Source organism: Oncorhynchus mykiss, chromosome 24 (assembly GCF_013265735.2).
Source record: "Oncorhynchus mykiss isolate Arlee chromosome 24, USDA_OmykA_1.1, whole genome shotgun sequence".
NCBI classification, from domain to species: Eukaryota; Metazoa; Chordata; class Actinopteri; order Salmoniformes; family Salmonidae; genus Oncorhynchus; species Oncorhynchus mykiss.
Genome location: NC_048588.1, coordinates 14,635,162 through 14,655,560, shown reverse-complemented (window position 1 = coordinate 14,655,560; position 20,399 = coordinate 14,635,162). Strand labels below are relative to the sequence as shown.

Sequence of the window (20,399 nt, the reverse complement as noted above, 5' to 3'; positions counted from 1 at the left end):
TGTGGCCAATGACCTTTAGCCTTCTTGGATGGGCACTTTTATTGTAACTCTATGGCAGCACCCAAGGGACTTGAGTTTTCGAGCTCTCCCTGTAGATTTTGCAGTGATGTAGTGTTCCCATGAGTGACAGAACACTGAGCCAATCACGGCGCAACTAGAGAATATTACCAACCCCAACGCTTTGTGTTTCTGCTGGCTGCCCCACCACCACAGAAAGAACTGATCTCGACTAAAACACCTACATTTTGGGGCTGCCTTACTCAAGAAAGCAAAAAAGAGACCATGTTTGTTATACAGCTTTATTAACTCAGTATTAGATGTATTTATTTTTTTGTTACATTGTTTGCCAACTAATATGTGACACGTATGAATGAATGCCAAAATAACATGCTAAACAGGTGAGGCTCAAATGCCCTGAATGATGTGTCGCTACTGAGTATTTGGCCTCCCACTGGAAAATCAATGTGATACAAAGTAGAGCAAGACAGAAATCTAATTTTTTAAAAGTTGAATTATGAAGTTAACAAAAATAAGTGTCTTATTGAAAGACTAGAAATGTCAGTAGCCGCTCTCAGCACCCAGATCAACTCAGTTTCTTGAGAGAGACTAGTACAAAGCTGACTGAAATGTAAAACATGGGAATAAATGTAAACAGGACAACATATACTGCTGAAATACTGGACATGCATTTATATATCAGTAATGGCACAAGTTAAAGTGGTTATAAAATGAGAAAGAAGAACTAGGAGATTATCTGTCCTCTGTTGCCCCTATGTGGTTGGAGTTAGTACTACACCCAGTAAAAACAACACTATATCGTCTGGAAGGCTAACTTTGGTCCCTCAACAGATATGTTTTATGGCAAATTAATATATTTTTATGGCTTCTCTCTCCTATTGGACGGAGGGAGTAAGGCACTGATTGATAGATTGGTTGACGGTTAGTCAGATGTTAGTGAGAATGTTGCTGGTCACCATGGAGACGGTGAGCGTACCCGGGAGGTCATTGTCTTGGTGATTACCCTTGTCCCTCAGGTGGACGGTAACCTGCTGGGGGTCGCCGGGGTCAGAGGTCAAACTGACCTGACCCAGGAAGGAATCCATCAACACGTTGTTGTTATACACCTGGGGGATGAATAAAGTTGTATTGAATTTAATTGAGAGAACGGTTACATACAGAAACAACCCAAATTGTAATGGTCACCAACTCCTCTTTAAGCCACAGGAGCACACACACACACAGAACCCAACACCCAGCCCAGTCTCCTTACCTCTATCAGTATAGGCTGGTTAGTTTTCTTCCTGTAGAATAGAGCCTTGGTGTCAAAGGTTGGGCTGCGGGTGTCTTTATAGACCGGAGAACAAACCTTCTCCCCCTCACAACGAATGATGACATATGGATCTGATGCTGCCACACACACACACACACACACACACACACACACACACACACACACACACACACACACACACACACACACACACACACACACACACACACACACAGGCACACACACACACAGTGAATAGGAGAAGAAGACCAGACCAGGAAAGAAAACGGACAGAGAAGGGAGAGAAGGTTTGTATACCTCCATCAGAGTCTTGTCCAGCCAGTCCATCTGCTCTGTGGACATGGATCTGAGTGACCAGGGAAGGGAAACCACACAGTCCTGACCAACACGTCTGGGCTGGCTCATCAAGGGTTAACTCTCTATGAGGGGGGGGGGGGGGGAAGAGTGAGTGATAGAATGTGTACGAGTGAGTGTGTACGCTTGTGTGTGTGTGTACCTGCAGTCGGCGGGGACGTCAGTGAAGATGCGTAACAGGAAGTCTCCTTCCAGAGCGGGGTCAAAGGTCGTGGGTATGACAACGTAACGACCCTCCATCAAGACACAGCGTAGGAACACACACCTGGAGTTGATGTACACACTCCCACACACCTTCTGCTGCCGAGTGTGCATACGGTACTGCCTGTTTAACTCCACCTACACATTAATACACACATTAATAACACTTACACACACACAATGAGGTGATGAACACACGCACACACACCTCTCACCCGGTGTATCTCGAAGCCTATAGCCAGGTTTTCTCCTTTCCCCTCTTTAGGTCTGGCTCTTCTGTCTGTCTGCTGTAGACATACCAGCACCTCATCCTCTGGCTTCTTCACGTTGAACACATACTGCAGGGAGAGACACACACACCCTATACATTAATACACACATAGATAAACACACACAAATGCCCCCCTCCATCCCCACCCCTACCTGTGGGTTCTGTAGGAAGGTGTGTTTGTTGTTGGTGCAGCCCCCGGCGCGGTTGCTGAGCGGGTCGTCATGGTTCCGCCAGGCGCCCTTTAGAGAGCCCTCCTCCCAGGTCTTGTGGAGAGACAGGTAGGAAGTGTTGATCAGACGACACATGATCAAATCACTGAAGTACTGACAGAAGTCATCAAATGTCATCCTGGAGGGGGGAGGAATGGGGGGAGAAAGGGAAGTCATCAAGCTTCATCATCCTATGGTCATCCATTTTCTCAGCCGTGTGGAGGAAAGGCTAGGGGTCATATGTCAAGGGTTAGAACTCACCAGAATTCTCCATCATCCTGCACCGTCATTCCGATCTTCTCTCTTTCACTCTTACTCACCTTCCCCCACTCCTCTGAGCTGAAAGAGAGAGAGAGAAGTTCTCTATCGCTCAGTGTTTGTCTGAAGGGTGTGCTGTGTAGAGTGAAATAATGCTAACAGAACTGACAGAGTAGGAATTCAAGGTTCTGAGACATGGACAGCAAACATGCAGTTTTCCCCAGACCTTTTGGTGCCGAGATCCTCTATGGAATTTTCCTACAATACAGGATATAAATTAAACAAACATTCTAACAGGAATGAACCATCCATCTGTGCTACAGGTCTCTGTTTCCCTGTTGGCCTACGCTACCTCTCTCCACCAGCAGAGGGAGTGAGTCGTGAACAGGTCTATATACACACACACACCCCGCCCGCCCAACCACGCAGGGGCGTTCCTCCAAGTATTTAAAAAAAATATTGTTGGGTTTTGAGAAAATGAAATATACTTATTCATGTCACTGAGGGAGTGCTGAGGTTTAGAGGATCTACACCAGAAGGGTTATAGGAGGAAGGTATATAGTGGGTGCAACAAAGCTTGGAATGTGTTGAGTGCAGGGAAGTGATTACATGTGGCAGGCATTGATAAGGGGAGAGAGCCATGGATTAGTGATGGGGGGGGCAGGGGGGTTGAGGTCAGGTCAGGTCACCTTAGGGGAGAAATAGAAGTTTATGGCCCGTATCACTAGTGTCCTGCCTAGCAGTAAAGAATTATGTTTGTACAGATGGGTTGGAGGAGACTCAGCCTATGAGGAACAGTTAAATATCAGTGCTTGTGTGAAAATGTATTTTGTCTGAATCCAGCTGGATCGACCCTTTGGGAAGAATTAAACTTGGTTAAACTTCACTAGTGTCCGTGAGTTATTTACTCTGTTAATTAGAAGATAGATGCTCATTTACTGCATTTCTACACAATTTAAAATCTAGAAAATGCAATTTGGAGACAAAAAGCAAGCAAAATTTACTCTAGCATTAGCTGGGGCAGCAGGGTAGCCTAGTGGTTAGAGCGATGGACTAGTAACCAGAAGGTTCAAATCTCCAAGGTACAAATCTGTCGTTCTGCCCCTGAACAGGCAGTGTTCCTAGGCCGTCATTGAAAATAAGAAAATAAGAATTTGTTCTTAACTGACTTGCCTAGTTAAATAAAGGTCAAATAAAAATATAAAAGCTGCTCGCTCAGAACCGGTATTAAATCTCTTGTTTAGTTTAATGTCAAGTCAAAAAGCAGTTACCTAGCAAAAGACATCTACTACAGCCATCTTTACCTCCACAATGTGTTGGAAAAAAGTCACGCTGTTCCCTGCAACTGCGTTGATGTGCTTTCCACAGAGAGGAAGAGGCGAAGCGAGAGGTTTCACTCTTGCAAAAATCTGTCCAATTTAAGCCCAATGTGTTTCAATGGGCTTATTTTGGACATCAGCTTGACGCCTGCTTTCCTGCCTTTGGGACAACGAATCCCATTGTTAAGTCATAGACATGAGCATCTCGTCATTATATACAGATCTCTGCTCTTCATAAAGTCAGCCAGCCATAAAAACAGTGTTCCCTTCCGCTCCCAGGCATCTGCATGGTCCCAAAGCCAGACGACTAATGCCGCTAAACTGCATTTGCCTTTTAAAATCGGGATTTGAAAGATTTTCGTTGCCTATTTAAAAAATTGTTGGTGTTGAACCAGCTAGGGTATGGCGACTCCCATACCCTGCCATACCAAATTGATGCCCCTGCACACACTCTCCTCCACCCCCCTCCTACCAGGCCAGGTCTTCCTTGTGAAAGAGGTCATCTGACCTCAGTGGGACTTCTTGTATAACTAAAAGGTAAATAACAAACACTTTAAAACCTACCTGTCGCTCCAGGCTCCTTTCCACTCGCTCTCTCCCCAGGGGTTTCGGAGTCGTATCATTGTGAGTTTGTCGGACTTGAAGTAAGCCATGAGGCCGTGGCCCAGCCGGACCTTTCTAACGTCTGTCACAGCGTAGGCATGACCCTTCACCAGACCACAGGCCAGACGAGCCTCCATCTCCGCTGAACTGGCCGCCTGGAGGGAGTGGTGAAGGGTCAGGAATATAGGTAGGTAGGTAGGTGTGTGTGTGTGTGTGTGTGTGTGTGTTATACCCGTATGGAGGCGCTGATGAGGCCTCCTCTGTTGTGAACCTTGAGGACTCTGTCGAACAGCACTGAGCGTTTCTCCTCGTCTGTACTCAACCCTTCCTCCAGCAGGTCCAAGGGCTCCGAGACGCCACCAGTGAAATCCACCAACGCATCCGCTGTGTTGCCCCCGTCCAATGCCTCGTAACAACCATACATCCTACACACACACACACACACACACAAACAGCAAAAGCAATACATCCTACACATTAACACAACAGTCTACTATAGTATTAACTTGGCGTAAGCCTTCCTCACCAAATCAGTGTGTGTTTGTGTGTACTAACTTGGCATAAGCCTTCTCCACCAGGGCGCTCCAGAACTCGTTGCTGTCACTGGAGTGACAATACACCAAGTTGCCGTTCGCAGTGGGCAACCGGTCGTCGATGACAACATCAATCCATTCTCCAAAGCGCCAGAAGCGGAAGTGGAAAATTCCGGCATAAGATTCCGGCTTCTCCTCATCCCATTCCTGGTCCTTATGATCCGGAATCACCTGGGAGGGAGATAAGATGCTCAGAACACGTCACAGCTGTATGCCCTGGCTGGTGTAGCGGTAATGCTGCAGCCTCCGGGACTCGTCACAGCTGTATGCCCTGGCTGGTGTAGCGGTAATGCTGGAGCCTCCGGGACACGTCACAGCTGTATGCCCTGGCTGGTGTAGCGGTAATGCTGCAGCCTCCGGGACTCGTCACAGCTGTATGCCCTGGCTGGTGTAGCGGTAATGCTGCAGCCTCCGGGACTCGTCACAGCTGTATGCCCTGGCTGGTGTAGCGGTAATGCTGGAGCCTCCGGGACACGTCACAGCTGTATGCCCTGGCTGGTGTAGCGGTAATGCTGCAGCCTCCGGGACACGTCACAGCTGTATGCCCTGGCTGGTGTAGCGGTAATGCTGCAGCCTCCGGCACACGTCACAGCTGTATGCCCTGGCTGGTGTAGCGGTAATGCTGCAGCCTCCGGGACACGTCACAGCTGTATGCCCTGGCTGGTGTAGCGGTAATGCTGCAGCCTCCGGGACACGTCACAGCTGTATGCCCTGGCTGGTGTAGCGGTAATGCTGCAGCCTCCGGCACACGTCACAGCTGTATGCCCTGGCTGGTGTAGCGGTAATGCTGCAGCCTCCGGGACTCGTCACAGCTGTATGCCCTGGCTGGTGTAGCGCTAATGTTGCAGCCTCCGGGACACGTCACAGCTGTATGCCCTGGCTGGTGTAGCGGTAATGCTGCAGCCTCCGGGACACGTCACAGCTGTATGCCCTGGCTGGTGTAGCGCTAATGTTGCAGCCTCCGGCACACGTCACAGCTGTTTGCCCTGGCTGGTGTAGCGGTAATGCTGCAGCCTCCGGGACTCGTCACAGCTGTATGCCCTGGCTGGTGTAGCGGTAATGCTGGAGCCTCCGGGACACGTCACAGCTGTATGCCCTGGCTGGTGTAGCGGTAATGCTGCAGCCTCCGGGACACGTCACAGCTGTATGCCCTGGCTGGTGTAGCGCTAATGTTGCAGCCCCTGGGACACGTCACAGCTGTATGCCCTGGCTGGTGTAGCGGTAATGCTGCAGCCTCCGGGACACGTCACAGCTGTATGCCCTGGCTGGTGTAGCGGTAATGCTGCAGCCTCCGGGACACGTCACAGCTGTATGCCCTGGCTGGTGTAGCGGTAATGCTGCAGCCTCCGGGACACGTCTTCTGCTGCTGTCTTTAGCATCTCCTGGCTTCCACACATAGCCTACAGGCCACTGATGTAGACCTTGGAACATCTACATTTTAAAAAGTATAGTAAATACATTTAAAAATATAGTCCACACCATCACAATAAATCACTTATTTATTTTAGACAGATCTAAAGAAACATGATATGAAGAAAATGTAGTCTATTTCAGAAGAACAGAATAGTATACTCTGAGTTGTCCTTATGTTAGGCCCTGATCTGGCTATGCCATATGGCTGTGGGCTACACTAGTTCATTTAGCAGACAAGATTTGCTTAGAATTATTTGTTATTTTGTAGTATGAAGAATAGAATTGAACATAGCTGAATAAAATAGAAAGGATATTTTCTCCAAAAGGATTTGCGCACAGGAGGCTAATCTGTGTTGAGCGGTTAACAAAGAAACCGGTAGTCCTGTATGCTTCATTTAGAGTTATTTACTGTATGTAACTTTAGCTGTGATACAAACGTCGGGCTATTTGTTTTGATGTTTGATACTTTCTAGGGATGCATGATGCCACTAATGATGATTTGAGAAAAGTTGCATGAAAGGCATGAGCTCTGCTTTGTATTTTTGCGTAGGCTGCTGCAGCACGGCCAAGACCATACAGCGGTTTAACTGGACAGGTTCCACTCAGAACAGGCCTCGCCATGGTCGACCAAAGAAGTTGAGAGCACGTGCTCAGCGTCATATCCAGAGGTTGTCTTTGGGAAATAGACGTATGAGTGCTGCCAGCATTGCTGCAGAGGTTGAAGGGGTGGGAGGGGGGGGGGGTCAGCCTGTCAGTGCTCAGACCATACGCCGTACACTGCATCAAATTGGTCTGCATGGCTGTCGTCCCAGAAGGAAGCCTCTTCTACAGATGATGCACAAGAAAGCCCGCAAACAGTTTGCTGAAGACAAGCAGACTAAGGACATGGATTACTGGAACCATGTCCTGTGGTCTGATGAGACCAAGATAAACTTATTTGGTTCAGATGGTGTCGAGTGTGTGGCGGCAACCAGGTGAGGAGTACAAAGACAAGTGTGTCTTGCCTACAGTCAAGCATGGTGGTGGGAGTGTCATGGTCTGGGGCTGCATGAGTGCTGCCGGCACTGGGGAGCTACAGTTCATTGAGGGAACCATGAATGCCAACATGTACTGTGACATACTGAAGCAGAGCATGATCCCCTCCCTTCGGAGACTGGGACGCAGGGCAGTATTCCAACATGATAACGACTCCAAACACACTTCCAAGACGACCACTGCCTTGCTAAAGAAGCTGAGGGTAAAGGTGATGGACTGGCCAAGCAGACCTAAACCCTATTGAGCATCTGTGGGGCATCCTCAAATGGAAGGTGGAGGAGTGCAAGGTCTCTAACATCCACCAGCTTCGTGATGTCGTCATGGAGGAGTGGAAGAGGACTCCAGTGGCTACTTGTGAAGCTCTGGTGAACTCCATGCCCAAGAGGGTTAAGGCAGTGCTGGAAAATGATGGTGGCCACACAAAATATTGACACTGGGCCCATTTTGGACATTTTCACTTTTGTTGCCAGCGGTTTAGACATTAATGGCTGTGTGTTGAGTTATTTTGAGGGGACAGCAAATTTACACTGTTATTTACACTGTTTTACACTGTTATACTTTACATTGTAGCAAAGTGTCATTTCTTCAGTGTTGTCACATGAAAAGATATACTCAAATATTTACAAAAATGTGAGGGGTGTACTCACTTTTGTGATATACTGTATGTATGTATGTATGTATGTATGTATGTATGTATGTATGTATGCTAGTTAGGCTCTACACCTGCTGTAAAGCAGATTAATGTGCTTCATTTTAAGAAGTTATTTGATCAATTTAGTTGTGAAACAAAGCTTTTCAAAACATATTAGGCCTATGGGCTAGGCTACATGAGGTGTGCGACTGATTTTAAAAAAGTCGCAGAAAAAAAGGCATGCATTTCTCGTCTTACTGCACAAGCTGTGCATCATTCACAAGTAATAATATATAACTCACAAGTGATAGGCTAATATTTCTTTATTTAGACTTCTACATTGTATAATAATAGTGAAGACTACTATCAAATAACATATGGAATCATGTCGTAATCAAAAATTGTTAAACCAAAATAGATTTTACATTTGAGATTCTTCAAATAGCCACCCTTTGCCTTGATGACAGCTGTCACGTTCGTAATAAGGACGGGACCAAGGCGCAGCGTGTGTTGAGTTCCACATCTTTACTTGCAGTGAAACTTATCATATAACAATAAACAAGCAACAAAACGTAACCTCAGTGGTGCTACAAGCACAAACACAAATAATATCCCATAAACACAGGTGGGAAAATGGCTACCTGAATATGATCCCCAATTAGAGGCAATGAATACCAGCTGCCTCTAACTGGGAACCATACAAAACACCAACATAGAAATATTGAACTAGAACACCCTCTAGTCTTGCCCTGACCTACTACACCATAGAGAACCAAGGACTCTCTATGGTCAGGGCGTGGCAGTACCCACCCCAAAGGTACGGACTCCGGCCGCAAAACCTGAAACCAAATGGGGGGGGGGGGGTGACTAGTGACGGTGGCAGCTCTGGTGCAGGTCGTAGCCCCCCCGCCCAGACCCCGGATCCGGCCATGGTGCCGGGCTGAACGCCGTGCCTGGACTGGGCACCGGCGCAGAGGAAGGCTCCTGCCCTGGAGCGGGACTGGACACCGTGCCTGGACTTGGCATCGGCGCAGAGGAAGGCTCCGACCTTGGAGCTGGACTGGGGAGGTGCGCTGGAGACCTGGTGCGTGGAGCACCAGACTGGTGACATGCACTTCAGGGCGAGTGCGGGGAGCTGGCACAGGACGCACCGGACTGGGAAGGCGCACTAGAGGCCTGATGCGTGGAGCCGGTACAGGTGGCACCGGACTGGTGACACGCACTTCAGAGTGATTGCAGGGAGCTGGCACAGGACTCACCAGACTGCCGACAGGAACCATACAAAACACCAACATAGAAATATTGAACTAGAACACCCCCTAGTCACGCCCTGACCTACTACACCATAGAGATCCAAGGGCTCTCTATGGTCAGGGCGTGACAACAGCTTTGCATTCTCAGTCTTGAAGGAGTTCCCACAAATGCTGAGCACTTGTTGGCTGCTTTTCCTTCACTCTGTGGTCCGACTCATCCCAAATCTCAATTTGGTTGAGATCGAGGGATTGTAGAGGCCAGGTCATCCGATGCCACACTCCATCACTCTCCTTCTTGGTAAATGATAGTCCCACTAAGCGCAAACCAGATGGGATGGCGTATAGCTGCAGAATGCTGTGGTAGCCATGCTGGTTAAGTGTGATACAGACAGTGTCACCAGCAAAGCACCCCCACACCATCACACCTCCTCCTCCATGCTTTACGGTGGGAAATACACATGTGGAGATTATCCATTCACCCACACCGCGTCTCACAAAGACACGGCGGTTGGAACCAAAAATCCCCAATTTGGACTCCAGACAAAAGGACAAATTTCCAACGGTTTAATGTCCATTGCGCGTGTTTCTTGGGCCAAGCAAGTCTTTTCTTCATATTGGTGTCCTTTAGTAGGGGTTTCTTTGCAGCAATTCGACCATGAAGGCCTGATTCATGCAGTCTCCTCTGAACAGTTGATGTTGAGGTGTGTGTTACTTGAACTCTGTGAAGCATTTATTTGGGCTGCAATTTTGGAGGCTGGTAACTCTAATGAACTTATCCTCTGCAGCAGAGGTAACTGGGTCTTCCATTTCTGTCTTTTAAGAAAGTACACCTGCTAATTGAAAAGCATTCCAGGTGACTACATCATGAAGCTGGTTCAGAGAATGCCAAGAGTGTGCAAAGCTGTCATCAAGGCAAAGGGTGGCTATTTGAAGAATCTCAAATATAAAATATATTTTGATTTGTTTAACACTTTTTTGGCTACTACATGATTCCATGTGTCACTTCATAGTTCTGATGTCTTTATTCAATAAAACCCTTGACCGGTAGTGTATGTGTGAAAAATGTTTTGATTTAGAATGGACCATTCATCATGCATCTGTCTCTGAAAATAATACATGTCATCTATGCACTTAAATAGCGAATGGAGGATGCTTTTCCAGTGGTTCATTTTCATGCCAGCCTCCTGTTGTAAAGAGAAGCAATGTGCTTCATATTAGGAAAGTTGAGAAATAGTGTCTTCGGAAAGTATTCACACCCCTTGACGTTTTCCACATTTTGTTACGTTACAGCCTTATTCTAAAAGTAATTCAATAAATAAAGATCTTCAGTAATCTACACACAATACCCCATAATGACAGAGCAAAAACATGTCTTTAGAAATGTTGGTACATTTATTAAAGATAAAAAAAACGTATTTACAGAAGTATTCAGACCCTTTGCTATGAGACTCGAAATAGAGCTCAGGTGCATCCTGTTTCCATTGATCATCCTTGAGATGTTTCGACTGTCGTAAATTCAATTGATTTGACATGACTTGGAAAGGCACACCTATATAAGGTCCCACAGTTGACAGTGCATGTCAGAACAAAAAACAAGCCAAAGGAATGACCTGCAGAGATCAGAGACAGGATTGTGTCGAGGCACAGATCTGGGAAAGGGTACCAAAAATGTTTGCAGCATAGTAGTTCCACAAGAACACAGTGCCCTCCATCATTTGTAAAGTGAAAGAAGTTTGGAACCACCAAGACTCTTCCTAGAGCTGGCCGCCTGGCCAAACCGAACGGAGCAAAGTACAAAGTGTTCTTGATGAACACCTGCTCCAGAGCGCTCAGGACCTCAGACTGGGGCGAAGGTTCACCTTCCACAGGACGATGACCCTAAGCACACAGCCAAGACAACGCAGGTGTCTTCGGGACAAGTCTCTGAATGTCCTTGAGTGATCCAGCCAGAGCCATCTCTGGAGAGACCTGAAAATAGCTTGTGCAGCAACACTCCCCAGCCAACCTGACAGAGCTTGATCTTTGTCATTATGGGGTATTGTGTGTAGATTGATGAGGGGGAAAAACAACTTAATCCGGTTTAGAATAAGGCTGTGTCCTAAGAAGTCAAGGGGTCTGAATACTTTCCGAATGCACAGTAAATATAGTAGGCCTAGTCTATAGAAAGCATATGGGACATCCTCTTTTTAATAGAGGCCGCAATTGCATACCCTATAGAAATACTGCGCAACATGGGCTCTCATGAAGTGTTTGATTAGATTTTCGATCACATTTGCATTGATGTCAGAGTGATTTAGAGGGACAATAGTGTGCTGAGTACCAGGCAGTTAGCAAGTTTGGTAGGCTACTAATGACCAGCAGCAGCATCAGCGCTCGCAGAAGCCTAATTACCGTGACTAAACGGTCACATGGAATTTGCGATAATGCGGTCACCGTAACAGCCCGAATCACAGCTAATTAAAACAGGAGAAAAAACAAGCAACCATCTAGTGAATCAGAACAACCAAACTCCAACAACACACACATACACACCACAGACAGACATAGGTGCATACCCACACATAAAAACACACTTCCACACAGCCAGCCATCCCAGTGTGTGTATTAATAACCAGCCCATCCAGCTATGACCAACCAGCTCCCAGAAGCCTTCAGGAAAATCCCTGGTTCCTCTTCTGATGTCATCACTTCCTGTTGCCTAGCGCCACCACACACCCCATCCTCACTTCTGTTCGCCGTCCCTCCCTCACTGTACATGCCACACAATCAATAGTTCCAACCAGAGAACCAACTCAACCATACTACCCTCTGGGAAAGGGAGGGGAAAGAGATGGCATAAGAGACAGAGAGAGTGGGAGAGGACCACAGCGAAACTATCTGCAGGCACAGACAGACACAGATATCCATCCAGACAGACAGGCAGGCCTCGCTCCCCAGCACAGAAAGATGAGCTCTCAGATGTACACAGAGCTGTCTGCGGCTCCCTCGTCTGGCTCAGCCCTGGAGCTACGCTTTACAGAGGACACCTCTCTCACTGAGGTAAAACTTTTAACGTGATTGAGATGAGGTTGAGGTGGTTGATATGTGGTTGAAATAGCACAATCGATGGTTCAGTTGGTTGTGAGTTTGATTCTTGCATTTACTGTAAGTCACCTTGCCTAAAGTATTTTCTAGTAGATATACAAAATTCAAAAATCGGCTTCTGCCATGTGTAGTAGTTTGGTCCTGTCTTAAATATGTGCTCATCTGGAACAAAGTAGCCTATATAAATTCGGACGACAAATGAATGGACAGTTTCCAGGAGTTGACTTGTACTGACTGGTACCTGCGTCTGAGTGTCCAGCATATTATAGTTTTACTATTATAAAAGTATTATTATTCTATAATGTGATTCGTCTGAGTGTCCAGCATATTATAGTTTACTATTATAAAAGTATTATTATTCTATAATGTGATTCGTCTGAGTGTCCAGCATATTATAGTTTACTATTATAAAAGTATTATTATTCTATAATGTGATTCGTCTGAGTGTCCAGCATATTATAGTTTTACTATTATAAAAGTATTATTATTCTATAATGTGATTCGTCTGGGTGTCCAGCATATTATAGTTTTACTATTATAAAAGTATTATTATTCTATAATGTGATTCGTCTGGGTGTCCAGCATATTATAGTTTTACTATTATAAAAGTATTATTATTCTATAATGTGATTCGTCTGGGTGTCCAGCATATTATAGTTTACTATTATAAAAGTATTATTATTCTATAATGTGATTCGTCTGGGTGTCCAGCATATTATAGTTTTACTATTATAAAAGTATTATTATTCTATAATGTGATTCGTCTGAGTGTCCAGCATATTATAGTTTACTATTATAAAAGTATTATTATTCTATAATGTGATTCGTCTGGGTGTCCAGCATATTATAGTTTTACTATTATAAAAGTATTATTATTCTATAATGTGATTCGTCTGGGTGTCCAGCATATTATAGTTTACTATTATAAAAGTATTATTATTCTATAATGTGATTCGTCTGGGTGTCCAGCATATTATAGTTTTACTATTATAAAAGTATTATTATTCTATAATGTGATTCGTCTGGGTGTCCAGCATATTATAGTTTACTATTATAAAAGTATTATTATTCTATAATGTGATTCGTCTGAGTGTCCAGCATATTATAGTTTTACTATTATAAAAGTATTATTATTCTATAATGTGATTCGTCTGGGTGTCCAGCATATTATAGTTTACTATTATAAAAGTATTATTATTCTATAATGTGATTCGTCTGGGTGTCCAGCATATTATAGTTTACTATTATAAAAGTATTATTATTCTATAATGTGATTTGTCTGGGTGTCCAGCATATTATAGTTTACTATTATAAAAGTATTATTATTCTATAATGTGATTCGTCTGGGTGTCCAGCATATTATAGTTTACTATTATAAAAGTATTATTATTCTATAATGTGATTCGTCTGGGTGTCCAGTCCAGTGGAGCGGTGGAGTAGCCAAAAGGCAAGTTCTATTATAGTTCTATTATTATTAGTATTAATATTAATAATATAGTTATTATTGTTGCTAGGTGATGCGGCTACGTGTCCAGTCCCTGCAGCGGAGCGGTCAGAAGCGACAGGAGGGGGAGCGGTTGCTCCTCCCCCACGAGGCTGTCTACCGTCTGGACTTCGCCAATCAGGAGCTGACGTTCGTCCACTGGTCGGTGTCTCTGATTGGCAATGGCAGAGTGACCGTCACGGGGATCTCCCAGCTCTGGACCCCTGACCTCACACACCTGATGACCCGGCAGCTTCTAGAACCCGTCGGAACATTCTGGCGGAACGCTGGCGACCCGGAGGACACACCCCTCAAGTGTCTGGAGGCGGACATCCAGGAGTTTGGGGAGCGAATCGCGGAGCTGGCCAAGGTCCGCAAGGTCATGTACTTCCTGTTTGCCTTTAAGGAGGGGGCAGAGGCTGACAAGGTCAGCATCTCCGTGGAGTTTAATCAGGCCTGACCTATAAACCTTAAAGGGATACTTTTGGATTTTGGCAATGAGGCCCTCTGGACACAGAAGTGTGTGCTTCTCTGTGTCCAGTATGAAGGTAGATAGAGGTAGTTTTGCGAACCAATGCTAATGATACCATTATGATACCAACACTAGTTAGCATTGGCTCACAAAACTATGTGAAACTACATCTAACTTCCTTCATACTGGACATAGACATACAAATGGTATCCACGAGTTCATCTGACTCTGGGGAAGTACATAAAGGGCCTCATTGCCAAAATCCCGAAGTATCCCTTTAACTGCTTCCTCTTCCCTCTACTCCTCTAGTCTCCCTCTAGTCTCCCTCTACTCCTCTAGTCTCCCTCTACTCCTCTAGTCTCCCTCTACTCCTCTAGTCTCCCTCTACTCCTCTAGTCTCCCTCTCTCCATTCTAAGGGGATGCCTTCTATTACAGCCATTCTAGGTTGGGCCAGTCTACACACCTCTCTCTGTCTCTCTACACCCCCTGCCCACACAAACCAACGAGTCCCATCTCTCATCTGAGTGTGTGCGCACTTCCTTCCTGAACATCTACCTATCTATGCATGTCAGTCAACAATCTGCTAGAAACCATCTTCTGGAGGTACAGTAGTTACACAGTAGTAACAGTAGGCTGCAGAATAACTAACTTTAGGTTATAATCCTATAAATACGGGTACCTGCCAAAATAAAGGAATCACCAACATAAAGTGTCTTAATAGGGTGTTGGGCCACCACGAGCTGCCACAACAGCTTCAATGCACCTTGACATAGATTCTACATGTTTCTGAAACTCTATTGGAGGTTTGCGGCACCATTCTTCCAGAAGAAATTCCATAATTTGGTGTTTTGTTGATGGTGGTGGAAAACGCTGTCTCAGCCGCTCCAGAATTTATATATTTAAGTATGATGGGATATTAATTGCTTAATTAACTCAGGAACCATACCTATGTGGAAGCAGCTGCTTTCAATATACTTTGTATCCCTCATTTACTCAAGTGTTTCCTTTATTTTGGCAGTTACCTGTACATTTATATTGAAAACCTGAATGATATGAATGAATAGGTCTTTCTGATCCTTCTTTATAGGAAATATTAGAGAACCAACGCTGCAGTGTAACTCCAACTACCTGCGGTACTATTACTCTAATCTACACTGTATTACTCTCCTATTACCCTGCACTGATATACTAGTTACCATATTCACTTTGCATGAAATATCACAACAATATACTGTAAACTGGCCATGTCCTCTACTGCTGTCCAATAAAGAGATGTAGGTACTCTGTCCTGCTGTGTTTGTGTTAATGGTCAGGGCAGGGGACAGGATAGAGATGGCTTAGCCCCAGGCTACAGTAGCTTTGGTTGCTTTTCATTCATAGGGCAATCAATACACTCTCTCTCACACACACACACACAAACACACTGGACAAGTGGTAGACTACATGCCAGAAGGGAAATGTAACACTTTCGATAGAGAGAGCGAGAGAGAAAGAAAGTGTGTTAATGAGAGTGATCCTGAGCAGATATAACATCACCCTCCCACAGGATTAATAACAGGGTGTGTATGTGTGTGTGTGGTTGGGGTAGAGGGGACAGTAGAAAGGTACAGTCTGGTCCAATTCATTCTACTGTGTCTGTGTTAACGAACTGCTTCTAGAACACATAGCATAAACACCGGAACTAAAGAACAGGTAATTATGTCCACACACACACACGTAACAGTTTAGCTTTCATCCGTCCCCTCGCCCCTACCCGGGCTCGAACCAGGGATCCTCTGCACACAGACAACAGTCACCCACGAAGCATCATTACCCATCGCGCCACAAAAGCCCCGGCCCTTGCAGAGCAAGGGGAACAACTACTTCAGGTCTCAGAGCGAGTGACGTCACCGATTGAAATGCTATTAGCGCGCTCCACCGCTAACTAGCTAGCCATTTCACATCGGTTACACACACACACACACACACACAACTACTCATAACAACAAGATATTCCATGGGAGCTAATAATATCAGTCAATATGGTGCAGGTGTAACAGAGGTAATTTATTGAAGACAAGTGACCTTGCCTGAGGCTTTAGCTCAGCGGACTAACACAGTCTTGTACCGGACACTCAGTTGGTCAACAGTCCCAGCTCAAGGAACAGAGCTTTCTCCAGAGAGCCTGTGTTAAGAGGAAGACACACCATAATGAAGGTCGATAGTGTGTGGTTGATCACGTTCTGGGTGTCGATTAACAGTGGCGATTCAACGTGTAGAATCATCCGGGAAATGAACAGAAAAAGCTTAGAACTCTTCATCGACCCGGTCTATTTAGCTCTCCTGCCAGCTCTGTCTCTGGGGTGAAATTAGCTCTCCAAACCAACAGCAGCTGTTTCCTCAGTGACAGACCCTCTGTTGTCCAGGAAATGGAGGAACATAATAAACCTTGTTTCAGACGACAGATCAGAGCCCTCTCTGTAATGTGATAATTCAGTGAGATAGGGGTATGGAGTTAGATCACGTCAGTAAGATCCCTCCACAGCTTGAAGTATCACCAATGGTGCTGCCCACTTGGTAACTTTTCGGCAGTGCAGTAATCGTCAAGCAAGGCAGTCGTGGCTTGCAAAGCAAAGGACTACTATTTTGAGCCATTGTACGGACAGGGACAGTAGAGGATGTGAACCCGTTAGCAACACAGTGACGTCCTCACACTAGTAGCTAGGGGTTAGGGGTAAGGAGCTAGGCAGAGCCAGTCTGAAGTGGTGGAAAGTTGAACACAGAAAGTTAAGAGCAGTGGGACTAATGCTAATGATTCCCTATGAACTCAGTGGAAAAAAATACACACTGCCATCTCAGAAGGGCCACACCAACACACACACACACACACACACACACACCAAATAGGAGTCGGAAACAATAATAAACTCCAAATCATTCCGGTTTGTGTTTGTGGTGGGGGAAAATTGTAAATCCTTCTCGATCAGGTCACTAATCACATCCTCCTACTGCACGTCACACACCCAAGGCAAACCCACGCACAACATGCACACAGCATGCACACAGCCAGAGAGTCTTACCTTTTGCCACAGAGTTTCTCTGGATGCCAGGGAGGAGCATGCAGCTACGAACCAACAGTTCCCCAGCTGGCCCTGGAGGAGGTCATGAGCACTGATACCATTCACAAACAACTTGGGGTTATCACACAGCTCCTATAGAGAAGAAGACAACATGGGGTTATCACACAGCTCCCTACAGAGAAGAAGACAACTTGGGGTTATCACACACCTCCTATAGAGAAGAATACAACTTGGGGTTATCACACAGCTCCTATAGAGAAGAAGACAACATGGGGTTATCACACAGCTCCTATTTGAGTTCAGAGCAGTCGGACTGTGTGCCCTTGTATCAGATTGTAAATGAAATGAACACAGCTCCTATAGAGGGGGGAAAGATAACATGGGGTTAACACACAGAGGGGGAGGGTGGGAGAGAGAGACAGAGAGGAAGATGAAGACGAGATCCGGTATTGTTTCTGAGATGCTTATAAGAAGAAGCCAAGAAACCCATTAGGTCTCTCTCTTCCTCTCCTCCCTCGATCCATCAATCCTTAATTAATTGCACTCAGACTGTTTTGTGGCTGTGCTGCGCTCTCTGAGCTGACCACTAATGGCAGAGGGAGGGTTTCCCAACTGTCTGGATGCGTCCCAACTTGCACCCCATTCCCTATTGTGCACTACTTATGACCAGGGCCCAAAGCACTCTTGTCAAAAGTAGTGCACTGTGCAGGGAATATATGTTCCATTTGGGACCTGAAGAACCACAGATCATTAACTCCCTTCTCCAGCCCTTCCCGCTCCACCCCTCAGCCCCAGCAGAAAGTAGGCTCTCTGGGCAGGGTGCAGTAGGACAGTACTAGGCTGTGGTGGTGCTATAGGCCCCAGAGCAGGAACAGGAGAGGATGAGGCAGAGGAAGAGGAGAAGCAGGTCTGACCACACTAAGCTACTCTTTGGGACCCTACTGTGCCAGACACTACTGTAACTAGAGGTTAACAGGGGGATCAGAGGTCTTGTGAAAGACAAAAACTTCTGGTACACTCCCAAAGAAGATCAGTAAGTCTAACACACTGTAGGGTGGATATTTTCTCAACCTGTTCTATGGTTCCCTTCTGTAACCACACACCACTAGCTGCTCTTTCTCTGAACCAGGAGGCCCTTTATTTACTGGTCCAACCAGTACACCAGTGCTTTATTTACTGTTCCAACCAGTGCTTTATTTACTGGTCCAACCAGTACACCAGTACTTTATTTACTGGTCCAACCAGTACACCAGTGCTTTATTTACTGGTCCAACCAGTACACCAGTACTTTATTTACTGGTCCAACCAGTACTTTATTTACTGGTCCAACCAGTACACCAGTGCTTTATTTACTGGTCCAACCAGTACACCAGTACTTTATTTACTGTTCCAACCAGTACACCAGTGCTTTATTTACTGTTCCAACCAGTACACCAGTGCTTTATTTACTGTTCCAACCAGTGCTTTATTTACTGGTCCAACCAGTACACCAGTACTTTATTTACTGAACCAACCAGTACACCAGTGCTTTATTTACTGGTCCAACCAGTACACCAGTACTTTATTTACTGGTCCAACCAGTACTTTATTTACTGGTCCAACCAGTACACCAGTGCTTTATTTACTGGTCCAACCAGTACACCAGTACTTTATTTACTGTTCCAACCAGTACACCAGTGCTTTATTTACTGTTCCAACCAGTACACCAGTGCTTTTTTCACTGGTCCAACCAGTACACCAGTGCTTTATTTACTGGTCCAACCAGTACTTTATTTACTGGTCCAACCAGTACTTTATTTACTGGTCCAACCAGTACTTTATTTACTGGTCCAACCAGTACTTTATTTACTGGTCCAACCAGTACACCAGTGCTTTATTTACTGGTCCAACCAGTACACCAGTGCTTTATTTACTGGTCCAACCAGTACTTTATTTACTGGTCCAACCAGTACTTTATTTACTGGTCCAACCAGTACACCAGTGCTTTATTTACTGGTCCAACCAGTACACCAGTACTTGATTTACTGGTCCAACCAGTACACCAGTACTTTATTTACTGGTCCAACCAGTCTGCTGTTACAACCTCTCTTACCTGGACAATCATACTGTAACCATAGCTGTAGAATAATAGCAGATTATAAAAAACCTAGAACAACTTATATCATGGGAGCGGCATGTACTGTAACTAACAGATTCATAACTGAACATACCTAGATACACACACTCACAGCTGTGAATCAGAACAGACAGACAGTCAGAGACGGTAGGTAGGTAGTCACCAGAGTGTTGCTGTTTGTTTTACCTGACTGTCATGATGACTCTCCCCCAGGACGGACTGTCTAATCTACACCTCAAATGCTCTCTCTACACTTCTCAATTTCTACCCATACCTCTCTCTACCTATCGCTCTCTATTTCTCAATTTCTACCCATATCTCTCTCTATTTCTCAATTTCTACCCATACCGCTCTCTCTCTACATATCGCTCTCTATTTCTCCCCATACCGCTCTCTCTCTACATATCGCTCTCTAGCTACATATCGCTCTCTATTTCTACCCATACCGCTCTCTCTCTACATATCGCTCTCTATTTCTACCCATACCGCTCTCTCTCTACATATCGCTCTCCATTTCTACCCATACCGCTCTCTCTCTACATATCGCTCTCTATTTCTCCATTTCTACCCATACCGCTCTCTCTCTACATATCGCTCTCTATTTCTCCCCATACCGCTCTCTCTCTACATATCGCTCTCTATTTCTCCCCATACCGCTCTCTCTCTACATATCGCTCTCTATTTCTACCCATACCGCTCTCTCTACATATCGCTCTCTATTTCTACCCATACCGCTCTCTCTCTACATATCGC

General features: G+C 45.5%; 2 protein-coding genes across 5 annotated transcripts in view; one reads left to right on the top strand and one right to left on the bottom strand.

Annotated features, from left to right (window-relative positions):
• Positions 1–285: 285 nt before the first annotated feature.
• Positions 286–20,399, bottom strand: part of LOC110503344 (calpain-5) — a 33,137-nt gene continuing 13,023 nt past the window's right edge. For 3 of the 4 annotated variants that reach the window (XM_036961334.1, XM_036961335.1, XM_036961336.1), the window contains 11 exons: positions 17,531–17,662; positions 5,062–5,270; positions 4,739–4,931; positions 4,468–4,661; positions 2,588–2,665; positions 2,270–2,465; positions 2,062–2,184; positions 1,788–1,984; positions 1,589–1,710; positions 1,271–1,407; positions 286–1,124 (listed from right to left, as the gene is read on the bottom strand). In XM_036961334.1, coding sequence (XP_036817229.1) covers positions 945–1,124; positions 1,271–1,407; positions 1,589–1,710; positions 1,788–1,984; positions 2,062–2,184; positions 2,270–2,465; positions 2,588–2,665; positions 4,468–4,661; positions 4,739–4,931; positions 5,062–5,270; positions 17,531–17,662 — 1,761 coding nt within the window. In that variant the 3' untranslated portion in view covers positions 286–944. The remainder of the gene's footprint in view (positions 1,125–1,270; positions 1,408–1,588; positions 1,711–1,787; positions 1,985–2,061; positions 2,185–2,269; positions 2,466–2,587; positions 2,666–4,467; positions 4,662–4,738; positions 4,932–5,061; positions 5,271–17,530; positions 17,663–20,399) is intronic. The other variant, XM_036961337.1, reaches the window with a different exon arrangement.
• ompa (olfactory marker protein a) lies at positions 12,148–15,753 on the top strand. The gene is made up of 2 exons (XM_021582371.2): positions 12,148–12,470; positions 14,030–15,753. The coding sequence occupies exons 1-2, from the start codon at positions 12,378–12,380 to the stop codon at positions 14,456–14,458; spliced, it is 522 nt and encodes a 173-aa protein (XP_021438046.1). The 5' UTR covers positions 12,148–12,377; the 3' UTR covers positions 14,459–15,753.